Below are 12896 nucleotides of genomic sequence, written 5' to 3'. Positions count from 1 at the left end.
ATGCCTTATTGAAAGCAAACAGTTAAATGAACCACAGTAACCACACACAGCAATTCTTAAAAGAGTGAATTTTTTAAAGTATGTTTCTTCTTAAGTGTAAGTATATACGTTAGTAAAAACTAGTTCTCAAGATTTAAAAATTCTTTCTTTTGAAAAACTACTTTTTTTGTGTCCACTAACTGTGCCCGTGTTGTAGTTCAGGCTTGAACACAGCTTGTTTGAAAAACATATTAGACGTGTAAAAAAACTTACAAGGAAATCCAAATTATATAGTAGCTCCGTTCAATAAATAAATACAGCTCACATGTTATATAAAGTGTGCTATATAATTACATTGTTAAGATTATAATGATAAAAAAGATTAAATTTTATCTTATCATTTAATCTTATCTACGATGTTGACGAAATAGTTGAATAAACGATTAAAGTTTAAACAGGCAAATGTTTTCATCCAAAAATAATGAGGTTGGTTATTTAAGAATTACGAAAAAAGTACAGTTAACTAGATTTCATTTGTTTATAAACCATATGAATTTTTATCAATATTAATAAAACATGTAACTGAAATCGACTTATTACGATACTGTCTTTAAAATGAATTCTCTTTGACTTTCTGAAGTAAATATAAAGAGGAATGGTCTCTAATTTCTGTTTAGTGCCGACGCTGTTAGCCTTGCAGGGCTGTTAAAACTTCGCCGGTCGCAGGACTCAAATAGGACCGTTCTCGTGTGACACTTGGACGTGATATGACGCGTCAATGTGACTCAGATACGCTGTTTCTTCGATCCTCGGGGTGTTGTTGGGGCACCATTCGTCAATCCGTAGCTGTTGCCGTCATTTTGCGTTGCCTCTGTAACTCTTGGTGTTGAAGTTTTCTTCTTTCTTGGCTTTCTTCTAACTGGGGCCCCCTTCTTCTTGCACGGACTTGTCTAAACCGGCATCCTTGTTCTGTGCTTTGTTTGGTTAACTTCCGTTATGTAATTGTGTGCTGCGATAACTAGCTTGTAAGAGTGGTGTTCGGCATCTTCGAAGCATCTCCTTGAAGCTACTCCGAAAAAGTCTAATATTGTCGGGAGGTTCATATCGCAGTGACTTTCAATATTCCTCTGGTACAACTTCGCGCCGGTTGCTTTCCGGGCGAAGCGATTTTGGATGATTTGCAGATCCATGAGAATGTTGCTACTGCATAGCGAGAATAGTTACAGATAAAGACATGAGCCTTGCGATACTCCTGCTTGAAGCGATCGGCTGGAGGAGGGGGCTGCCACAACTCGTTACCGGAAGGTGCGGTTCTCCGAGAAGGCTTGTTTTATCTGGACAAGCCTGTCAGGCACTTAGTAGTTCGTACAGTTTGTGTATCAAGCCCTCGTACCACATTTTCTTCAACGCCTCCTCGATATCGAAGAAGAGCGCACCGGTGCCCATCGTATTTTTTGTTATCGGGAAACCTGACAGAATGTGTTCTACCAGTCTGTGAACATGTATGGTTCGGCCTAAATCCTGTCTGCTCGTCTAGGATGATGGCATGGCCGAACACAAAGTTCGTCAGTTAGGACGGACTGGATGGGACGGTAGCTGGATGGGGAGGTCTCTGGGCTTAACCGGTTTGCTTATGACTTCTGTTCCACTCCTCCAGAAAAAAGCAGCTGGCTTATTTCCACTAAACTCATTGAAATGTTTAAAACTGAAGAGAATATGCTCTATACTTTTACACATACGCAACGGTAAGTAGGCCAAATTGATTTACGAAGAAAGATACTATAAAAAATATGTTTATTTACAATACTAGATTTTCCTAAAGAAAAGCTATAAGCCACTTATCTACCTAAAGGAATTTAAAATCGAAAATTTGAATTAATTAACTATAAAAAAAACACAACATTTACATCTGTTATAATCTATTAGGCTTTTAATCCGTATAATCTTTTTGTAGGTCACCTAGTGTGTATTTTATGATAAAAGATAGTAATTAGTTTTTGAATCACTGTTATATTTGCTGTTTCAATACAATGAACGAAAAGTCAAAGTCGTTCTAAACAATTACGTCATCTTTTGAACTGGCAAGGATCTGTTATAACGCTGCCGCGTTTAGTAGAACGTTCGCCGCGTCTTGCGGAGAACTGATTTCCATTCGCATATTTTTGTCGCGTATAATTAGAAATCTGTCAAAATCAGTGATATATTTTTGGGTATGAGCGTGTTTTCCAAAAATTCTATTTTAATTCCTGTGCTTCCTATAGGTTTAAGGGAATAGTGAATTATTCTATTGTGCTGTTTCGATATGTGTATAATGGTGTACAATGATAGTTTCATCCTTTCGCCGATTTCTTTTCGATTCTAGCCTCAATATAGGATGACCTCATAAATATTTAGATGTTAAATAAATATTTCTTTGCGAAGTATGTCATATTTTGTTCTGTTTAGTAGTTATTGAGGTTTCTAACAGTGATCTAGTTAAGTCAACGTACATATTTTCAGCGAAATGACTCCACCTACGTGTGTATTACTTTTTAATTTCGTGTACTACATAACATAGGTTCAAATAACTGTACCTAAAAATCTTAGACAAAACACTTAAAAGCTTAAAAAAAATTTTTGTCATACAATTATGGTAAAAAATATTCTTGAAAAGTTATGGTTCTTGTAAAATAACGTAATAAACAACTGTATTTATTAATTGTTAATAAACAAAGTTCACATCGTAATTTGTATAGAGACCATCATCAATAAAATTTAAACGTTTTCAAAAAGTTGAGTCACTTATTTTTGTGGTTTCGTTGTATCTTGTTAGAAAATGGTTTATATTTTTTAACTATGGAAAGAGGCAGGTCAATTAACACAACTTCCAAGGTGATGTCATAGTACAGTGGTCATTCAATGTGCCTCTAATATTATGTGCAGACTCAGTACAACAGCTAATCAAGTACAGTGTAGTGCATAACAAGTAACCTTTCAACAATTCATTTTATTATTGTCTATTTTAAATTTCAAAATTATATTTCTACTTTTATATTATGTGCATAGAATGGATATTAAGATACTTTTTTTACCCAAAGTTTAAGTGTAGAATCAATTAGTAGGTCATTAAGATTTCCTCTGTAATTTTGTACTAAAAATAACCTTAGACAAACATGAATTTTAAATCATGTTTTTTCAAAACATGAGCACATTTTCCTTGGTTATGCAATTATATCATTTTGTTCCGTGTATCATTAACAGTCCAGAATTTTCCGTTTAAACACCATTTTATACAAATAGCACAATGAAATAATTACAAGTTTAAAAAATTACATTCTCCTTCTCTCAGAAATATGTGATAGTAAAACAATGAGACCGGGATAGTGTAGTGTTAGAACTTACCATGGCAGGCCAAAATGGCGGAGGAAATTTCGGAGCCCTAATACAGGGTGCAGGGAGACAGTTACTAAATCAGGGTGGGCAGGCCTTATTGCAATATGGTGCCCAAGCACTGGGGAACATCATCAATGAGGTTTTCCAGAAGAAGGAGGTTGAGCAAAAGAGGTTCCTTCCAAGCATCAAGAACTATAAAGTGGTGTGTACTGTTTTCTTTTTTCATTACATCAATTTTCCTTAGAGCGGTAAGGCTTAATGCTTATTAAAATTTGTTCTAGGACATTTACTTTGATATCTCATTTGATTTGGTAGGCCTTCAATTTTTAAAGTTGCTTGAGAGGATGATCTATGTAGTGACATGAAGCAAAAGCCATGGAGATGGAACCACAAGTTGGACTATTACTCAATGTAAATTTTTCGACAGATTGTACCTAAGAGGGCTAAACTGTGGCTTGTTCTATTGCTATTAACAGGTTGCACATTAGTTTTTTAGAAATTGATTCCATTTTTGCACAGAATTAACAATTTATTATATTTATAATTTTATACATAGTGCTAGATTATGTAATTATATCCATGACATTATTAATTTACATAAACACAAAAGATGCTGATGCAATAAATGGTACAATTGTTAGTTAATTTAGTTATATTATAGTGAAAATATCTGAAACACCTGCTTGATTAAGCTCCTTACAACATTTACAATATTTATGATCATGATGATATAATTACATACACAAATACCACACATTACTGGCTGGCTACATTGAATTTTTGAAAATTCTTTTTTTAAATTATATTGATGAAGTTGCCCCTTACTTCTATTTATTTGATAATCATAAGATAGTTAGTTTAATCTTTTGTTCCTTAATGTAATAAATAACCATGTTTTAATACTTTTACATATGAATGAGAATTCATTTATATTTTTCTACTATATAAAGTTTAGTGTTTGTCTATTATCAACATGATTTATATTGATTTTTATTTCAAGCTAATATGAAAATGACAGTGTTATATAATTATCCTCAATGCAATATGAACATTTTAAATGTGGAATTCAACTAATCAAACAAACACGCTGGCATTGACATTAATTAGTATGACATACCTATCACATCCTTATATATTTATTTTAATATGATGTACAATATTAGTACAGTCATCGGCAAGGCTATATTAAATTAATTAATGTTTTATACTTGAAACAGGGAAGGTAATGAATTTATTTCATTTAACTTAATTTTATTTACATGATTAAAAGATGTAAATCAATAATTATCAATTTGGATGCAACCTTTACCCCATTTTTGCTTAAGTGTGAACATCTTCAATGATGGTGAAAGGGATATAAATATCATAAAAGGATATAATAAAGTCCAGTGAAATAGAAACGATATTTATAGCCTAAATAGTAACTATGTAGACAATATCTAGAAGAGTAGTACCTATTGACAGATAGCGTACCTAGGCTTTGAAGTTATTAGTTTAAAATAAAAAAGATATTGGACAGATCAGTATTTAATTATGTAAATTATGTATAATTTAACAAATAGATAATTGGTTTAGTGATAAGTTGTTGAGTAACTATATTTCAAAAACTTGTTATTGATCTCAAAACTATTAATTTCATTGTATATGATCTTATTTTGCAATGAAAATTAAATTATACACTGTATATTATATTAGTATTATTGTTATAATGAATCAAAAACTTATTGTTAATTAGCAATTTCAATTTATATGTCTTTCCTATGGTCTTTACAATGGACAAGAGAATTCCAGAAAATATTCTAATGCACCTATTGTTAGAAGTTAAAAAGTCACTATGTATTTGCGTGCTGAGCTATAGACTATAAACTAATAATGATTTTATAGAAAATTGCATAACTTAAATGTGCTGTGTTCGCCTCATTTCAACATAAATTTAAAATGTAATTTTCTTTTCTTCTAAACAATATGTAGTTGTACTAAGATTTTTTCTGTTATTGTTCTGCGGTCTGAAATATTCATTTTCAGAAGAAGTGGGAGACTCATCTTTATACAAATAGGTTTAGATTAGATTACAAGAATGCAGTTGTCATGTGTATTTAGTTATTTATTTACACTTTATTGTACACCATAGATAACAGTACAAGAGGCCGTTTTATTGGAGACAATCTCTAACTGACAACTATTGGACAGATGAGAGAAATTTTAACTAGTACATTACTCTGTTTTCACTTATTGATTAAAGATTGACCAAGAAGAAGTCCTTATTTATTTTTATTTATTTATTCATGTTATTATCCACTTAGAATAATGCATGTCATGAGAAGAATGAAATTAAATTCAGAATGAGCTCCACTATTACAACACCCTCCGACTTAAAGATACAAGGGTTCTGAACGTGCTCTTATTTAAAAAAGAGCTAACAATAATCTCAGGTGGATTTTTTATTTGTCATCATTACCAATTATCTTTAATACAGTAGTTAGATTAAATAGATCTAGCTTGGATTTAGTGTCTTCAGCTCTTGCTTAACCTCCTGAAACCTGATATACCTCTTAATGCTAACACGCGAATAGCAATTGTCAATTATAATAAGTGATAGGTGACTTTAGTAAGGTTGTCAGAAGACACTAAAAACAGAATGCTTCCTACAGGTCCAGGAAATCTATGGAGAACGCATATGATGAATAACTAAAAAGTATCTTTACTTTTTGGTATAAATAAGAAACAGTATTTATATGTTTTCTTGTTTTATTTCTTTCAAATAGGAGTCATCTTTTAGTAAAGGACTAAACAGGGTTATTGATTGTTGGTGTAAAAGTTACAACTCTTTCAAATCATCGCCTATATAAAGAGATAAATCTCAAAAAGTATATTACAATTATTTATTTTTGCCATGTTCAGGGACAAATAGTACATAATAATCATTTTTAAAATATAAATAGTAATCCAAATTTTAAGAATACTTTTTTTAATGCATTGCATTATTTATTATTTCTGAAACCATTGATTTTAAGATAGGTTGTACCATACATTATTTGATAGCAATCGAGCTATACATTCACCCCTTGAAAGTTTTATCTATACCCTATATAAAACCCCGGATATTATTATATTAGAGTAATAAAATCCATTAAAAATGTTAAGGAGTAAATGTTTCACATTCTTCAGTCGCGCACGAATGTACCTCCGAAGATATAAATAGTCTGTGCGTAATCAACGCTAATAAATTACACGTTAACGTATCAAACCCGATGAAACCTTGTAATTGCTGTTGCTAACGAAATTTCCTTCACATGCAAAGAACTATAGTGTGTTATTAAATAATGTATTATTATATATATAATATATATATATATTAGAGGGACCGGAAAGTAATGTCGTTTCTTTCGACATATTTTACAGAAAAACCCACTGATTTTTACCGCTCCGGCATTGAAAAATTGTTAACTAGATTGCAAAAAGATGGTTATAAGAAAGGTAGAAGAAAGGATATTGATGATTAGGAATAAAAACTTGTTAAAAATGTAGTCGTATGAATTTAACCTAAGAACACGACATTACTTTCCGGTCCCCGTATTAAATTGGAGACGCCGTAGAAAGTCTATCACTTGAGTGAGTTATAGTATAAGTGATATATACGATAACATTGTATTGTTACTAAAAAAAATTTAACACGTTTTGTTGAAGGGTACTCTTCTGCCGAGTTTACGAGACAGTACAAATTGAAAACACACACACACACATATATATATATATTAATATATATATGTATGTATGTATGTATATATGTATATAACGTATATAATAAGGTAATAGAAATAACGATAATCCTCTTATACCTTTATTTTCGCCCTTTTGTGGGCATCTGTTTACGGTATTAGAATACACTTCCCATGTGATGTCTCTAAAATATCATGTAATAAACTTGGGGAAGTATATTAAACAAAAATTTGTAAAAAAGGATTTTAAGTGATAGAAATGGATAAATAATTTATCTGTGTTGACGAAACCTCAGTCGTACACAACCTTGACGAGTAGCGAGTCTGTCAATTTTTTAACATGATTCATTTTGGGGAATGCGCTGCGAAACCTCGTGTCCTTACTACAGCATTTCTGATCTGCACCGACCAAGTATGCAACGATAACGGCTTCCTTATTTCCCGAGAATTCTCCTGAAATTCGCTTTTGTAAAGTTTTATGGGCTCATAAATTAGCTACATAAAATGTTGTGTTAAAACGTAAATGTGATAAAACCTTAATGCAGTTGTAATGATTAAAAAGTGTATTGACTTTTGTACTTTTGTAATATCGATATGTTAGTCTCAGCAATCGATACGTAGACGAGTCGTATTGGAAGCTGTCCAAGTCAACATCGAATCTCTTTCGTTAAAGAGTTACGGAATATTAAATCGAATTTCTAGTGTTATCTAGTTCAAACATTTCTCTAAATCTCTTACATTGATAAAGTCGTTTCATGTAAAAATCGATAATAAATATCAATGCCAATGTAAAAGTAGTCCGCGAACTTTTTGCCGATTTTATTTATCGGACTCCCATTGCTGCCAAAATGGCATTTGTAGATTCCACTTTAGTTTGTAGGTGGCAGGTCCTGGCCTTTTTTTGAACCCGGAGCTCGTGGGCTCTCGTGGTAGCCTCGACTTGGGCCGCTATTTATTGCTATTATACAGGACTGAGAGGCCGCCGAGCTATTAGATCGCATCGGCAGGAGTTCAATGAAGTAACTAAGCTCAACGTAGTCCACGAAAGGATCTCGGATTGTCACTCATCAATAATACATGCTTTGGATTCCAACACAAGGACACAGGTCTTTTCTAGATGGCTTTTTACCAATCGCATGGAGCATCCGAGACATAAGAGCACGGCGGCCGCCCAATCTTGTAATAATAAGCGACCCGAGGTGAAGTTCTCCATTAAGGCCTTAAACTTAATTACTGTAAACGATGATCCTCGTAAAAGCCGCAAAGAAGGCAAAAGAGGCAAACGTTAAAAAGCATATCTTGTGTGGACCACTTAAAAGTGAACAAAATCAATGTTCCTTAACAATTTTTTTTAAATACACTATGCCGTTGTCCGTAATCTTTGAATCTATTTAAAATGTCGTAAATGTAGTAAATATTGAGCAATAATATTCATAATTAACATCTCGTGTCTCCATTGAAGCTTAATTAGTACTGACGTTATATTTGTCATAAGGTTAACGCCTCGCTTGTCACGCGATATCTGTAAAAAGACTGCCGGTTATTATAAAATGTTTAGAAACGAAAGAGTGTCTTAGATAAAGATACTATATAGTGTTTATTGTTTATAAAGAAATTTTAATAATTATATACAATACTCCTTTTTAGCCGATAGACTGATCATTTTTTAGTTAGTTAAATTTAGATGAAGCTATACAAAGCCTTATAACAGCTAACAACGTAAACTTCAATCTCATCACATATGCCGGTAATAATATGAATAACTTAATAAAAAGCATTCATTTGATATTCATTGATATGATTGCTATACATAGATTTACTCGCAGATATTCCACAACATAAACTAATTAGATTTAATGATTAAAAGCTTTAGTGTGCTTTTCAGAGAAGTCGTCTGTATACCATAGTTTCTATTTTATTAATTGATATATAATAATAATCATTTCACTAGTAGAACGTCCATAGGATATAGGTAGCTTTCTAATAGGGCCGCTTGAAATTGTTTGTCTACCTTGTGGGCTGACATCTTACGCTACACCTTCTGGTGGTTGTCCACTTCAGAACATTCAGATCCTGCTAGCAAAATGTTCCACGCGCTATGTGGCCTGCTCATTAACACATCAACTTGCTATTCTGCTAGGCTATGCCTTATGGCAAATAAAATAAATCAGACCAATACATTATCAGTTAAAACGAAACGTGCTTCTGTGCTGTGGAAACTAATAAATATAAAGTTGAAATAGATAACGCAATGCACATAAAATTTATACGTGGCGAAGTTGTCTTTGAAGTCGTTTTACAGGTTTAAGATTTTATCGTGTACAATGTTATAAATATAGAATACGTGCCAACATTCGTTGAATAATATTTGTAGGTAAGATCTTACCGAATACAAATACACGTAGGTTTAAAATACTATATATCACCGTTCAAAAAGCCTTGCGAATTTTCACGTGTCATGTGCCTCATGAGATTCGACTCATAAGGTGGAAAGGTCTACAAAGCTATATTGGTCATAGATGTTAAAATTTTATTTAAAATGTAACTTTATAGCTCATTTGTTAGCAGAAGGCTTTCAAGCTTTTACATCTATTCTTTTACACCTGGAAATAATCAACCCGAACAATCCAAAGAAGTAAGTAAAGTGATCGCACTGAAATATTTAAGAATAATTTATGTAATTTATTATTGAGTTGCATCGGGCCAACAATTTAAATAATAATGAATTTTAATATTTAGTCATCTCAATTTTTAAAACACTTTTTCGCATTAAGTTGTTTATCATTTCTGAAACCATTCATTTTGGATGGGGTGTACCATAAACTGTAAGTAGATGAGCATTCACTCTTTGAAATCTATTACTGAATCACTCTAAAGAATGTTATACCCAAGTTATACGCAACATATTTAATAAGATAAATTGGTTTTTATATTATAGAGGCACAAGCTGGCACTTATCTATCCTTACGTAAGAAATTTGGCCAAAAACATACTATTATAACGCCGCAGCAACCATGACCAGACATAAAGGGTCACTGCAAATGCTTGTTTACAGTAAGTTAAGAATTTGTACAAACGTATCTACCGTCCTCGCCGACGAGAACAGCCGCAATCGAACAGGAGAAATACTTAAATCTATATATTAGTGATTGGTAATAGGTGTAACAGCTTTAGCGTATCTGAAGCCTATTTTTTGTCAATAGGTGTACGATGCATTCAATCTAAAAAAATCAATGTAAAATCAATGGTTTCAGAAATGACAATTATATAGATTTTTTTTATAAAAAGCCCGGTTATGAGGAAAAAAATAGCACGTACTAAAATAATTACCTAAATTAAATAGATACAATCGTTGCTGGAATTTTTCTGCCACTTCTTTCCAGTGTTTACACTATAAAGTAGGAGTAATTGTAATCAGGCGGTAGCAACCGACCAACTGGAAATCGATCCTCTTGAGAAGATCTTGAGTTGGAGTGCTAAAAAAGTCTGGAATCGTCACTCGCTTATATAACGGATGAAGGAGGTCAGTGTCCTTCGAATACCGTTATAATAATATGTAACCATCGACCTTAATTATCTAAGAAAATGGTACAGCCTAAGCACCCTCTGCGCTCTATCTTAAGAAAAAGAGAAAGTGCAAGTCAAAAGTGGACAAAAATTTTGTCAAAACTAGTGTCATATCTGGGACAGATCAGGTTAAAGTGGAAAAAAAAGGTTAATAAATAAATTATTTTTAGAAGCACAAAATTCGCAAAATTTTTTATCACGCCTCGTATCCTAGCATAGCATAATTGTACATGTCAAATATTGTCATTAAATCATTGCAAAGCATACAAGGTTGGCATACCCCTTATACGGTGTATAAAGTATTTTGTTAAAGTCAAACTGGCGTCTAGTTTCGTTCTCATTCTGGTTTAATATCGTCCATAAATCATAACAGGCGCCAATCTGACGAAAGCCTTTAAGAGTCGAAACAGTTACTTTAATATTTTTATAAAAGTATTCATATTTTTTATTTAATTATTGCGGGCATATATATATATATATAGGTTGACTAGTTATAGGTCTAAAAGCCTAAAAGTTGTGTTTATATGTATGTTGTAAATGAATGCATGGTACATTCTGTCCAAAATTAAATGTTTTAGAAATATTGAATAACGTAATGATGATATAGTAAGAAAAAACTTTATCAGAATTCTTAATATTTTATAATAAAATTAAGCATTATTAAATATCTGTCCTTGCAAACTTTGTTCTGCCTCAAGTTATTAACCTGACGAATTCTAATAAAAAAAATAGTGTAACAAAATTAATGTAACATTTTTTATAATGATCACTTTATACAATGTGGGTTACACACTCACCCTGTATGTTACTGTAAACTACTACTTCTACAGCTTATAATAAATAAACATTTCATTTATTATTATAAAGGGTATGACAATGTCGACAAAATATTATCTCAATGTTCAACTAAAATATAGCTGACTATAGCAATTGGATAGCAAATTGCATCTTCTTTTGCAACACATTAGTAATTTTGCCATTGAGTAAAGTCAATTGGCAATGATCATTTAGCATTCCGATTGCCGGGACTCCGAGAGGGCAGAACCACGAATGTATTGTTTTTTATTAACATTAAACCTACCGACGTTTCATATACACCTAATCCTACTATAAGAAGTCGAATAACCGCTACAAAATAAAGTATGTATCTTAATACAGAAAGATATTTTAGGTAATTGGATAGTAAACAAGACTTGTTTCTGGTGCAACAATAAAAACCTCTTTATAAATATATATATATATATATATATATATATATATATATATATATATATATATATATATTATCTATACAACTATAGCATATATATATATATATATATATATATATATATATATACATGCTATAGTTGTATAGATTTGACGCTCATTTGTTCTTATGGCGCTTTTGTTGCCACAATAGATTACATTGTAGATATGTAAAACAATTTAAAAAGTGCGCTTTCCGAAATATATAGTCGTAAAGAACATGAATTTTCAAATGGTCAAATGACCGTTCGTGGTAGACTAGACATACAATATTTTTTTTTCGTAAAGTGAACTATATAAAAAATTGTAAATATTAAAAAATATGGCCAGTATGTATATTATAAAAAAGTCAATAAGTTGTGATACAGTAACGTTATATACAGTACCCGGCGATAAGTACTGCACATCGACCTTTGGAAAGAGACAATCGGCTAATTTCGGCTTCGTAGAGCGTTATCTCTGTCGCACGAAATACAAAGTCCGGTATCTATTAGGAGCTGTAAAACAAAGAATAATAAAATTTTTAAAAAAGCAAAATGGTACTTGTTTTAACAGCAGCAGATACTGTACAAATATTTTTAAACTAAATTCCAAAAACGGTAATTTGACTGCGCTTGGTAGGTTTAGGGTTAATCAAAACATTTTTAGTTTTTGTGCCCTTCTTCCTTAATGATATACTATTACTCATATACATAATTAAACATCGATTTTCACTCAAAAAATTGATACTAATACAGAACAAAATGAACCCTATTGGAAGTGATTTAGATACATTTTACAATGTTAGTATTAACGCCAAATATACCAACGCCAAAATCGAATCGACGTACGACCTCCTACTTTCATGCGGTACACAAAGGAATCTACAGATATCGCCCACGTAGTTTATTGACCAGAGTAATTCGTTTAAGAAATACGTAAAATTAAATTTGCATTGAATTTAAGTCCGAACTTATATTTCCTGTTGGTGAATCACTATCTTTTAAGAAATTTCCATGAATCAGTGAAGAC

General features: G+C 31.9%; 1 protein-coding gene across 4 annotated transcripts in view; it reads left to right on the top strand.

Annotated features, from left to right (window-relative positions):
- LOC137925044 (calpain-A-like) overlaps positions 1–12896 on the top strand; it is a 67494-nt gene that overhangs the window by 16075 nt on the left and 38523 nt on the right. The window contains exons 1-2 of one of the 4 annotated variants that reach the window (XM_068768483.1): positions 2087–2189; positions 3308–3553. The exons of 1 other annotated variant lie outside the window; for it this stretch is intronic. In XM_068768483.1, coding sequence (XP_068624584.1) covers positions 3362–3553 — 192 coding nt within the window. In that variant the 5' untranslated portion in view covers positions 2087–2189; positions 3308–3361. Of the gene's footprint in view, positions 1–2086; positions 2190–2332; positions 2400–2427; positions 2497–3307; positions 3554–12896 lie in introns of those variants that run through there. 2 more of the 4 variants (XM_068768484.1, XM_068768485.1) reach the window with 2 other exon arrangements.

Source organism: Battus philenor, unplaced genomic scaffold, assembly GCF_028537555.1.
Source record: "Battus philenor isolate CCGP_79_NKW_IND1 unplaced genomic scaffold, ilBatPhil1.0.hap1 SCAF_25, whole genome shotgun sequence".
Classification (NCBI taxonomy): domain Eukaryota; kingdom Metazoa; phylum Arthropoda; class Insecta; order Lepidoptera; family Papilionidae; genus Battus; species Battus philenor.
The sequence above is the reverse complement of the archived record's forward strand: the minus strand, read 5'-3'. Positions and strand labels throughout refer to the sequence as shown.